At 34.9% G+C, this 13,779-nt stretch overlaps 1 protein-coding gene across 1 annotated transcript in view; it reads left to right on the top strand.

Moving 5' to 3' along the window:
• Nucleotides 1-932: 932 nt before the first annotated feature.
• LOC121385425 (sonic hedgehog protein A-like) overlaps nucleotides 933-13,779 on the top strand; it is a 51,941-nt gene continuing 39,094 nt past the window's right edge. The window contains exon 1 of the mRNA XM_041516101.1: nucleotides 933-1,325. Coding sequence (XP_041372035.1) covers nucleotides 1,017-1,325 — 309 coding nt within the window. The 5' untranslated portion in view covers nucleotides 933-1,016. The remainder of the gene's footprint in view (nucleotides 1,326-13,779) is intronic.

Below are 13,779 nucleotides of genomic sequence, written 5' to 3'. Positions count from 1 at the left end.
ATTCCCTCAAAAACCGGAAGTTTTTCATGGTCCCTTATTAAATATATGTGCAGAAGAGGGCCTCTCTAAACCAGATACCTCTTAAACCCGGACTTTTTACTTGGACCCTAGGATGTCCGATTTAGAGGAGTTTATCCATTTATTCACTCACTCTCACTCACTCACTCACTCACTCACTCACTCACTCACTCACTCACTCACTCATGTATTTATATTATTTATTTATTTATATTACTTATTTACTTTAATAAATATAGTTTTTCTTGTTTCTGTCTCTTAAGACTGTTGCATACTAAATTCACTATATGCTGAAATATCATCATTTGTTTTTCTCTCTCTTTTTTTTCCAGATAATTTCTAAGATGGGATGCTACCCGACCCGCGGTTCGCTCCCCCGGGTTACGGGGACTCGATGAACAGCCGCGGCGCAGATCCGGGGCTCTTCAAAATGACTGCCTTTAACGATATCGGGGATCACTTTAATGGAATAAGCTTGCCAAATCAAATAAAGCGCTGTCCTCCAATCAGATAACGAGGACGAGTGATTGACAGCCCTCGGCGTGCCTCTCGAAAAACTCAGGTACCAGCCCAGTTGTTGATTGACAGACTGGGGTTTATGACGTCATTTTTTGAGGTGACTTCTGCACTGTAACGTGACAAAATATCGAATCGAGTAACAAACGGGCACGGAGCTGATTTTAAGGTGTTTTGTTTTCTCTTTTCACCTGGATAAATGATCTTCACCGTAGATAGATATATTACATTCGTGAAGAAGGCGCCTGTTGGAAAATGGAAATATTACTGTTCGGTTGAATATTGAATGTTGAATATTAAACAACAAAAAAACCCATATACACATATATATATAAATACATATATATACCAGTGTTGGCCATTTCAAGATATTTATGTATTTCAAAGGTGTCTTCATACCTTGTAACTTATTACTAGGTGTTGTGGTTAAAGTACGCAAGTCGCGCGTATCCAAGGCAACCTAATCCGGAGAGAAACGTAACATGCCGAGCTTAGTATCGTGGAAATCCGTGCAAGCAGTTGTGATAAGTTTACTACTTCTAACTACTTTATCCCTGGAATGCGGACCGGGACGGGGATCAGGGCGGCGACGGAGGCCGCGGAAGTTAACCCCTTTAGTTTTCAAACAGCATGTTCCTAACGTGTCGGAAAATACCATAGGGGCCAGCGGTCTGCCCGATGGACCCATCAGAAGAAAAGATTCCAAATTCAAAGACCTTGTGGTGAACAGAAATTCAGACATTTATTTTAAAGATGAGGAAGGAACGGGGGCTGATCGAATAATGTCACAGGTATTTTGTTTTTAAAATTTATTGTTATGCAAAATAGTATTATTTTCATTTATATATTATTTGAATATTATTCATTCTTTTTTCGTTTTTTTTTTGTTTTCTTTTTTTTTTAGTATTTTGATTATTTACTGTGCATTATATTAATATTGTTATTTATATATTTTTTTAATTAATATTATTAATTGATTCTATATTTTAATTATTAACTTTAAGTAATTGTGTTCTATAGTATTAGTTATTTATTTATTTTTATTTTTTTCTGAACATCGTGTATTTGATGATATAGCTTATTACTCTTTAATATTTTCGTTTCTTTCTTTTTGTCTTTCATTCGTTCTATCAATATTTTCTCTCTCTCTCTCTCTCTCTCTCTCTCTCTCTCTCTCTCTCTCTCTCTCTCTCTCTCTCTTTCTCTCTTTTTCTTTCTCTCTGTCATTCTTTCTTTTATTACCAGTAAAGAAATCAACAGTTTCTCACTATATCAATACCTATGCATTTCTCTTCGTTAACAGGTGTGTTTTTTCGTGTCTTTATGTTCTTTTCCAACTACTGAAGAACAATATAAATATATTGAATGCTTATAACCTTCTTGAATAGATATACTGAATAACACATGAAACGCACATACTAGTTAAGTTGTCTTTAACTTATTTAAAGTTATTCAGTTTGAATCCCAATATATTAAAAAAAAAATAATAATAATAATAATAATAAAAAATAAAAAATAATAAATAAAAAAAATAAAAAAATATATATATATATATATATATATATATATATATATATATATATATATATATATATATATATATATATAGATATATATATTCGCGCATCATTATACGGATTATTCAGCTATGTTTCTATATTTACGCTATTTTGTGGTTTGCCAATCATACTACTAAGCGTTTGCATAATTATTTTTTTAAATCTGATTACCATAACAATATTATGTAAGTAACTTTTGACGTTAAATTACAATGATTTAAAACGGTAGACTTTTACAAAACCTAAACATGTTTACACACCTGTATTATAAATACAGAATAACATGTACATGTGCTGTCGATAGACACTTTACAAAACGGAACTTAACGATACGTTTTAAACGAGTTTTAAGATAAATGGTATATCTAACGGATATGGATGTAGTTTAATATTTATTGTGCGTATCCTCAAAAAACAGTTTAAACAATATATATATATATATATATATATATATATATATATGTATATATGTATGTATGTGTGTGTATGTGTGTGTGTGCGTGTGTGTGTGTGTGCGTGTGTGCGCGCGTGTGCGTGTGCGTGTGTATAAATTAGCTGATTACTGTATTGCTTCCACCCATTAACCAAACTTAATTTCATTTTAATTCAGCAACAAAATTATTAATTTTTATTTGTCATACGATTTCAAAATATTTTGTGGAAGCCTAAAACACATAAATCATGTATATATAATATAGGTAGTAAAGTAGTCTACAGTTTGTAAGTGTTAAACTTTGTTATTTTCAGAAGAAAAAACATTAAAAAAAAACATTAATATTTTTGTTTCGTACATTTATCAGATTTAACATAATCTTCTCTTGTCTGTTGTTAGCCAGATACGTTTTCAGAAGAAAAAACACATTATATACTGTTATTAATCTTGCCTTGTTCTTGGTTAATTTAATATTGACATAAATTTAATGTAAAGCGACAGACCCTAGTTTTTAAACACTGCGGCGTATGTTTCACTCTTAAAAACATTTTTGATAATTTAAACCAGGCATTACTTAGATTGTATTGTTTAGATTATTCATTTCCCTACATCTGAAGTGCTTTTGGTCAGCATGGTATTTGTAAAGCCACAAAATTAATTGTTCATAACCCTAAATGTCGTATGCAAGTACTTCTAAGAAGTAACGGTTATGGAGAGGGAGGAGCTCTAGTCTATTTTAGAGTGTGTGTCGCCGTTTTATCATCACTGACTCGTGTTTCACTCTGTTGTAATTAGGCCATCGGTCTACAGGCTGGTAGGTACTGGGTTCGGATCCCAGTTGAGGCATGGGATTTTTAATCCAGATACCGACTCCAAACCCTGAGTGAGTGCTCCGTAAGGCTCAATGGGTAGGTGTAAACCACTTGCACCGACCAGTGATCCATAACTGGTTCAACAAAGGCCATGGTTTGTGCTATCCTGCCTGTGGGAAGCGCAAATAAAAGATCCCTTGCTGCTAATCGGAAAGAGTAACCCATGTAGTGGCGACAGCGGGTTTCCTCTCAATATCTGTGTGGTCCTTAACCATATGTCTGACGCCATATAACCGTAAATAAAATGTGTTGAGTGCGTCGTTAAATAATAAAAAAAAATTCTGTTGTAATTGTAAGCAGATATGTTACCTAAAGTTAGTGTCTGATTTTACGGATTCAAACTTGGGGTTGTGACTATAAGGCAATTGATGTGGTATATTGTTCTTCAATTAATATGACAGATGGTGATTTGTTTTAAACACTAAGGCATATTTTTGACTATTATAGCCGTTTTTGATAACTGAATCATACTTGACTTAGATTTTATGGTTTAGATTATCAATTTCCGTACATTCGAAGTGTTTTTTTTTTTAAAATGCACGTGCGTCTGAGAAGTAACAGTTATGGAGTCGAGTTTTAGTCTATGTTTAAAGGGTATTTCACCATTTCAAAGTCACAGACTCATGTTTCACTCAATTGTAGCTTTATCCAAATGTGTTACAGGTTTGTAGATTTAACTAAACTTAGCGTTAATTTTTCACGGGTTGAAACTAGGGTCTGTCCCTTTAAAATATTTGATTCCGCAAACATCTAACCATCTCCGATTTATCATAGTGCTTGTAATAGCTTTATTTACGTAGTGATAATCTCAATTTATCTTAAAATATTTCTACGAATCAACATGCCTATTTTACATGTTCATGTACAATACTATTAAAATGGCACGTGATTTATTAATAAATCTTAATGTACTATCCGTATAATGATATACACATCTTAAAACATTCAACAGTAACACTTATACAATTAGGTATTTTATATATTATATGATTAAAGGTCGTGGTATGAAACAGATTCATACAGATTTGAAAAATGCTTGAATTGGAGTTGTTATAATGAGAAACTCTTGAATTTGTTCAAATATACGGAAAGTCCTTGAATTTGTTAAAACATACGGAAAGTCCTTGAATTTGTTAAAACATACAGAATGTCCTTGAATTTGTTAAAACATATGGAATGTCCTTGAATGTTATTAAAACATAGGAAAGTCCTTGAATTTGTTAAAACATATGGAAAGTCCTTGAATTTGTTAAAACGTACGGAAAGTCCTTGAATTTGTTAAAACATACGGTAAGTCTTTGAATTTTATTAAAACAGGAAAAGTCCTTGAATTTGTTAAAGCATACAGAAAGTCCTTGAATTTGAGGAAACCATATTGAAAACAGCTGGAATTGCATATTCCGTCGGCTAATAAATATTAAACTTTATCTTCCTCAAGTTTATTTTCTTGTCATTCCAAAATTGTCAGCTGTTATTACTGATACCTTTTACAGGTCAGCGTTATTTCATCACAAATACTGAATATTGTTTAACTCACTATTACAAATACTGACCACAATATATGTTACCTAGTGTTACCAATTGAATACGGTGAACGCAAACGCCACTGAAAACTGTAATTTTAACGTTTAAAAATGATTAAACTCGTGCTTGAATTTTGCCTTCATATAATTGTGTATAAACCTTGTGAATGAATAATATATCAAACGTCAATTACATTTGGATATAAACTACATAATGTCAGTATCCAAGTTATAGTTGTTAAACATTCACAAAACACCGAATATAAACCAATTCATGAATTTATCAATAAATAATAAATAAATAAATCAGTCAATCAGTCAGTCAGTCCATCAGTCAACCAACCATCCAACCAACCAGTCGGTCAGTTAGTCAGTCAGTCAGCTGCAATATATATTTAGAAATATTTTCAGAATACCTTTCTTTTTGAATCCATTAAATCGCCGCTATCAGTAATTATTATTATTATTTTAAATCATATATGTGTCCTTGTCATCCATCGTCAATAATTCCACATTGGTGATTTAGTATTAACATAGCCAGTAGGTCGTTAAATACATACAGATAAATCGTACATCAGTAAATATAAGAGACAACACAAAAATTACTACAAACTAATATTATACGACCGCCAACACACAAAATTATAATTCAAATTCGTTTAGCTTAATGACACCACTACTAGAGCACATTAATAATTCTGACATATAGACATAGAGAGGAAACCCGCTACATTTTCCCATTAGTATCAAGGGATCTTTTATACTCACCATCCCACTGGCATGGTAGCCTTTGATATACTAATTGTGGTTCACTGGCTTGAACGAGAAATGAGCCTATCGACGGGCATCGATCCTATACTGTCCGCACATCAGGCAAGCATTGAACCACTGGGTTACGTCCATCACCCCCCTCCCCCTGCCCCTCGTTTCCCCCGGCATGAAATTAAACTTTTCATCAATAAGCGATAACACAAAAACGTCTACAACGTAATAGTATATTACTGCCAGCGAATAAACTAACAGACATACGCCTATTACAATTTCTAGATTGACAGCAGAAATGACGTCAATTTAAGAAAACGTATTGTTTGATTTCGTAGTCTAATTTAGCGTACTTTGGGTGATTCGTTTTTCTAGATTTATAGCAGAAATTACATTGATTTTAAAAAAAAGTATTGTTACGCTACGTAGACCAATTTAGTGTATTTCTGGAGAATTCGTTTTTCGATTAGAGTGGAATTAATATTGTTCGGCGCTGAATGAGCAATATAGACCCTTGAATTGGTTGCAAGCCAACGGAACAAGACGAAGAAAGACGCGAAAACGACTCTGGATTTCAGCAATATTGGTCTTTTATTCGAGATAAGAGGAATTTTCGTCTCACCGTTAACCATCGTCTAATATAGGACTAAAACGATTTCGTGTTAAGCGTCGTACTTTATTATTGTAAATCCCGTCCGGAAATATGTCAGCGATTTCAAACAATTTTATTTCCCTCGCTACTGTTATTTACAACCTTTTATACAGTGAATCCTCGTTAATACGGACAGGGTTTTTTTTTTGCCCCAAAAAATTTCCAGTTAATGATTTTTCCAAGCACTAAATGTTACCAAAAACGTTCTTTGTCTTGAATGATAAACCAATAAAAAATATTTTGAAGCTGGGCTGTTCCCAGGACAGCGTGCTTGAACCATGATTAAATACTATAACAGTAAAAAAAAAAAAATACAAGCAACAAATATGCATAATAAATGTATTCGGTGATGACAGAACAGACTGATCTTATATCTCTATTTTAAGAAAGCATTTTGCAGTATGTCGCAAATCGTTGAATTACGATTTCAAAATAAAATCAGTTTCTTAAGTCATTTATTTCTAAATCTGCCTGTGTCTCTGTCAGATATTGAGAGAGAGAGAAAGAGAGATTGAGAGAGAGAGAGAGAGAGAGAGAGAGAGAGAGAGAGAGAGAGAGAGAGAGAGAGAGAGAGTTGAAGGAAAAGAGCAGCGAGAGAGAGAGAGAGAGAGAGAGAGAGAGAGAGAGAGGTTGAAGGAAAAGAGCAGCGAGAGAGACAGAGACAGAGACAGAGAGAGACAGACAGACGGACAGAGAGAGACAGCGAGAGAGAGAGAGAGAGAGAGAGAGAGAGAGAGGGGGGGGGGGGGGGGGGAACTCAAACGGTGGACGGTAGGTTCTGATTTCTGTATTCAGCTAACCGCAAAGCGCCCTTTGGTCCGTCGCGCGACAGCAGTGTTTCCGGTAACAAGCGATACATTACGATGCAGCAAAGCGATTAATCCGACTTAGCCTAGGATTACACGAACAACAAGCGCGAACTGTTAGGCGGTATACATCGCAAGTCAAACACAGACAGCTATTGTGACGTCGTCGTAAGACATCAACGTCGCACCATCAACACAACACGCGTCATCAACACAGTGACGGGCCTTAATATGTACGCCAGATTTGGGTGGGTCTTAGCCTACTAAGTAGGAGGCAGAGGCCCGGGGGTGAGGAATAGAACAGCTTGTGAGAGGATAATGGATGGAAGAATAGACATCAGAACTAGACAGGGAAAGCGATAGATAGATAGGTAGATAGATAGATAGGTAGGTAGGTAGGTAGGTAGATAGATAGATAGATAGATAGATAGATAGATAGATAGATAGGTAGGTAGGTAGGTAGGTAGGTAGGTAGGTAGGTAGGTAGGTAGGTAGATAGATAGATAGAGAGGGGAAGATACACAGACAGACAGACAGACAGACATATAGGTAGATAGGTAGACAGATTTACATTTAGACAGACAGATAGATAATAGACAGACAGACAGACAGACAGACAGACAGATAGATATAGATACATAGGTGATAGACAGAAGAGAGACAGACAGACAGACAGATATACAAGGGTAAACATTAAACAACTGCGTTTGTAGATTCACGAACTGGAACCAAACAAGACCCAGTGAGGTTAAACCATGGAGGTTATATAACATTAATGACAACGGTTAATACAATAAAGTCGAGACGGTGTGCACATTTCTGGATATGATCAGATTAAAATCCGTTCGAACTGTCTGTCGGTGTCTGCTAAATTCGTTATTGAAGATTGATCGGTGGACACATATTGGATAAAACTTTCACGGAAACGTCAAGTCAGTTCAACAGATTTAGATTTACTAGAGAAAAATTGAAACAGAAAGACAGTAAGACGTCGGACATGACCGGGGCGAGAAATACTGACTATAGGGTCTGGGGGTTGATTTGGGCAGGGGGGGGGGGGGGGGGGGGGGGGGGGGGTGGCTTCGTAATTATTGTTTTCAATCTGGTAGGATATCTGTTGCATAGTTTTTTGTTGTTGTTGTTTTTGTTGTTGTTGGGTTTGTTTTTTTGTGTATCGACATTCGGTATAAATAAACAAAGCAACTTGAAAATAATAAATTTCAAAATTATCGTTTTGTTATAAATATTCATAATGTTTGCGATTGTTTTTGTAACGGTTTAGGTGATTGGGTCGTACAGTTGTTCGGTATCCAAAAAAATTTTTTTGTACATGAATGTGATCAGGCATCTGCAAAAAAAAAAAAAAAAAAACAATTCTTCGTGAACATTGCATTTGAAATCTGTTGCCTATATATCAGTAGTTACCTGCGTTACAGGGGCGGGACGTAAACCAATGGTAAGGCGCTCGCTTGATGCGCGGTCGGTTTTGGATCGATCCCCGTCTGTGGGCCCTTTGGGATATTTCTCGTTCCAGCCAGTACAACACGACTGGCATATTAGGCCGTGGTATGTGCTATCCTGTCTGTGGGATGGTGCAAATAAAAGATCCCTTGCTACTAATGGGACAACAATGTAGCGGGTTTCCTCTTTAAGACTGTATGTCAAAATGACCAAATGTTTGACATCCAATAGCTGATGATTAATAAAGCAATGTGTTCTAGTGGTGTCGTTAAACAAAACACCTACATTTCAGGATATATACATATTTTTCAAAACTTTAGTGCAACATCAAAAGACGCGCGCGCATACAATTCAGCAGCGTAGCATTGGCGCTCGCTTCATTATTCGCGTACCCCCTCACGCCCCCTCCCCTCCGTCAACTGGTACCCGTGTTACTAGTAGGCTACTGCAAAGAATGCTAGTAACGTGTACTTGTGGTATAACTGCGTGTACGTGTGTTATGGAACATAATAAAATTATCTATTTTTTATCAACTGTTATACGTACAATATCATTTGAGTGACGCGTTCGAGTGTTCGACAAACTTCGGAATATTTACGAGTGATTTTCATTTTGAGCGTTAAGTGGCGGCTATATCGCTGAGACGTCACGTGACGTATCGGATGTACCGACATGTGTCTTTCTCTGTAGTGTGCAAATATACAGACTACAAAGAGAGAGAGTGAGAGAGAGAGAGAGAGAGAGAGAGAGAGAGAGAGAGAGAGAGAGAGAGAGAGAGAGAGAGAGAGAGAGAGAGAGAGAGAGAGAGAGAGAGAGAGAGAGAGAGAGACAGAGAGAGAGAGACAGAGAGACAGACAGACAGAGACAGAGAGAAACAGACAGAGACAGAGAGAAACAGACAGAGAGACAGAGACAGACAGACAGGGACAGAAAGAGAAAGAGACAAAGTCATATATATATATAGAGAGAGAGAGAGAGAGACATGTAAATGTAAAGAGACATACAACAGACTGTTTCGAAGAAGAAAAGAGCGAGACTGTCCTGGTAGTGATTGATGAATCACACAACAATGGTTATATGATGTTGATTAAACCAGAAGTAGAGAAAAAAACTCAATAGTTAGTTAACATGCACATTACTGCAATTTTGTCTGTAGGTTGCACGACGTCAAAATATATCAAACGCATCATTTGAGATGATCATGCAACTTAAGGTATTATTATTATTATTATTATTTTGCTGTCTAATATGCCGACCTCGCTAAAGTTTCTTGTATAGATAGCAAACGTGTCACTTATTTGGATGTCGCTAAGTTTTAAGAAAGCTAATATTTTATGATTGTTAATATATACACTGGTCATTTTCATTTCAAATTATTGTTCGTGCTTATATCCGATTGATGTTAAAGCTCTGGGATGTCTGTCCAGGACAGTGGATTAGTTGTTAATTGTTAGTAACAGAGAAGAGGGTGTAGTAGCCTTACACCTACCCACTGGGTGGGAGCCGGTACCGGGCTGCGAACCCTGTACCTACCAGCCTTATGTCCGATGGCGACACCACTGAGACCGGTCAGGAATTTATACTGGAGGGCCAACATATATTGGGGTGGGGGGAGGGAGGGGACAACCCACACTATATATGTATGTATGTATGATTTAAAACAATTTAATACAGGTTTTTTTTTAAAGTTTGATTGAGGGGGCTATGGCCACCGTGCCCCCTCCCCCACTGAATATATAGAACATGAAGCGACTTTTCTATATGCTTGATTTGTTTTGTCGGAAATGATCTAAGATTGCCGAAGGTGAACGTCGGGTTTTTTTGTGTTTGATTTTTTTGCGACAGACGCCAGGGTCAAATTCAAGTCAACAGAATCGCGCAGTGTTAAAATTCTTCTTAAATTTGTTGTGTACTGTAGCTGCTTTCTTGACATTTAATGTCAGACTCGTGTTTACTGTTGCTAATCCGAGTAAGGATGTTTTTCCAGACGGGAAATCCTTCCAACGAGCCATTCATGATTATCGAAATTTTCAAAGGTGTTCAGGTTCCAGTGGACCAAATCAATTCGTAATGCCGATAAAGTTAAATTGGCTCACGCTAGTTTTTAAACACTAAAGTATGTTTTTCTCAATTAGAGTCGTTTTGGATAATTGAAATATCATATATTACTTAGATTTTATTGTTTAGATTATCCATTTTTATATATCCGAAATTATTCTGGTCATTCTGGTGTTTTTAATATCACAAAATGTTTTGTTCTGTTTCGTGTGTTGTTTTTTTGGGTTTTTTTAAACGCATGTGCGTCAGAGATGTAACGGTTATGGAGTTCATTTCTAGTCTATTTTGTTAAAGGTATTTTACTGTTTCAACGTTACGGACTCTTGTTTCACTGTTGTAACTCTAGCGAAATGTGTTACAGGTTTGTAGATTAACTATACTTAATGTCCATGTTCATAGGTTGAAACTAGGGTCTGTTACTATAACGTTTTCTAATAAAACTGACAAAAGACAGCGTATCAACACACCCAGGTACTACACCAATAAACAGTGTAGCACCTCATATTTAATCTGTGCTTTATCTGCAACAATTTCGGGGTCATTTTCCATTTAAGATATTTAATTAAAGTTTTTCCTAGCAACTTCACATTTTTGCGAAAAATCGCTGTTTCATTTTTGGGGATACCTTGCATCGGTTTCAAACTCTGGTGGTTTAATTTTTGTGTAATTCGGGCATTACTATAGTCAATGAAATAAAGATAACAACGAAAATATCATACATATATACATATTATAATACATATTATAGGAATTTATTACATACTGTTTCTATTCACGAATTTAAGTACCCAATAAAATGTGTATTTTTGCAAAATAAAGGATTTCACGGTACTTAGTCAGAGTTCGACAAATGCACTAGTGAGCTAGTGGAAATTATCAAATGACTTATTGTAACACATAGGACACATAGGTACCCATTACCCATAAATGTTTATTGCATTAATTTATACATTTTGTTTTGTTCCGAGTTATATGGTTTTATTATTTTTAATTTATTATTATTATTATTATTATTATTATTATTATTATTTTAGTCTGTTATTACTTTTTGTCCCGCCTTTACGACGGATGTGGCGGCGACTACGTCCACGTCTGCGTTAACGTTTTGCGTACAAACTGTAAGTCTTAGGTCAGTGAAAATTGGCTTGTAGTTGCACTGTGGAGTGTTCGCCACAGCCTGCACAGTGCAGGTAAAACGAATCATAAATTTAAAAAGAAGTTAAACAGTTTAAATTAAAATACTTTTACATATATCTTAACATGAAAGTTTTGCGTTTACTTCCATTTTTCACAAACTATATGTCATACATCAATTAATGGTTTATATTTGTTCCTATGGATGTTCATCACAACGCATGTGAAAATAATTTTTAAAAGTCTAATTAATTAAAAATGTTTAATTAAAATATATTTGCTTTTTGCTGATCGGTAAAGTGCCGCGTTTAAATCGATTCCTCGCAAACTATACACCAATGAAACTTGGTTTATACTGGCATCTGTGGATGTTCATCACAGAACATTTGAAAATAATTAAAAATTCACTAATTTAACATTTTTCGTTAAAATATATTTTGTGTTAATATTTTGCGTTTAGCTCCATATCTCACAATATGTAAGTCCTAGATCGATGAATCTTGTTTTATCAATTGTTTGTTTTTAATAATTAACTAGACATTTGTAATTAAAATATTTTTACATTTAGTTGAACGTTAATGTTTTGTTTTAAGCTCCATTTCTCACAAACTATAAGTCCTAGATAACCACGGATAACGTTGTTGATCTCTTTTTATACTTTACGAACATTTAAATCTGTAGTCTGAAGTATACTATTAATTATTAACTATAAGCTATACTACTAAACATATAACTCACGGAAACAGGTTACGTGGTTAACAATATTATTTACTGCTGATGCATGCTACAGTTTTTGACGCATGTGCAGTAAACTTAGCTACTTTGCGGCCAGTTTAGTGCTCATACATACATGCATGCATACATCCATCCATCCATACATCCATACATACATTTACAATAGCTCTTCACTTGTTTTCTTCTTTCTTTGATGTGTGTTTCTTCAGTCTTGTTTTAGATTTCACTTATAATCTAGTTAACATTTAAACATTTCTATTTTAATATAAATAGTGTTTTTAGATGACCATCTTACGGGTGTAATTTTCAGTAATACTCAATAGGTTTTTGTTTTGTTTGTCAGCAGTCAAATTCTATATTTAAATTTCGGTGTGATTATTCGAATACTGTCTTGATTAGAAAAGTACGTTTTATAGTTTCCACCGTCTCATAATTTAATTAGTATATATACATCAGCAAACTTTAGGCACGATTAAATTATTAAAAAAATTAATGTGTTCTACTTGCATGATCAAATGGAACGGAATTACAGTTTAATGTCTAAATATCGGAACGGAAACTTGTATATAGGTATGTTGTCAAGGAACAAAAAGAAACAAACCACAAATTTAAATAATTATTTGGTTTTATGAAATGTTTTCAGTATTAAATTGTCGAATTTTACAAAGAAGGAAGGAAATGTTTTATTTAACGACGCACTCAACACATTTTTAAAGGACCACACAGATATAGAGACAAAATCCGCTGTCGCCACTTCATGATACAGTTTGGTGGAGTGTATCTGAGCTAACGCCAACTAGGACAGATATATTTTGCAGGAGGAATGTTTTGGAATCATTTCGATTCCACCCTGAACTTGTGTTAACATTTCTCCGAAATAATAAATTTTATTCTAAATTTCAATTTTACATACTTGTGATAGTCGTATTTTTTTCCCCACAGCTCTTTACACTGTGTTTTAATTAAACTTTTAAATTGTTATACTGATGTTGATCGTCAGTTCATTGACGCATCTGACATAGTTTGACACCCAATAGCCGATGTATTTTTCCTTCTGGGGTGTTTGTAAACATTCATTCATTCATTCATTCATTCATTCATTCATTCATTCATTCATTCATTCATTCATTCATTCATTCATTCATTTATTTATTCATTCATTCATTCAATTGATACACATACTACTTAAAATATCAGTGAGGATAGATAAATTGTGGTTATAGCGTCATCAGTACTTCATGTATTCAGCA

Source organism: Gigantopelta aegis, chromosome 11, assembly GCF_016097555.1.
Source record: "Gigantopelta aegis isolate Gae_Host chromosome 11, Gae_host_genome, whole genome shotgun sequence".
Taxonomy (NCBI): Eukaryota; Metazoa; Mollusca; class Gastropoda; order Neomphalida; family Peltospiridae; genus Gigantopelta; species Gigantopelta aegis.
This window is presented reverse-complemented; position numbering and strand designations above follow the sequence as displayed.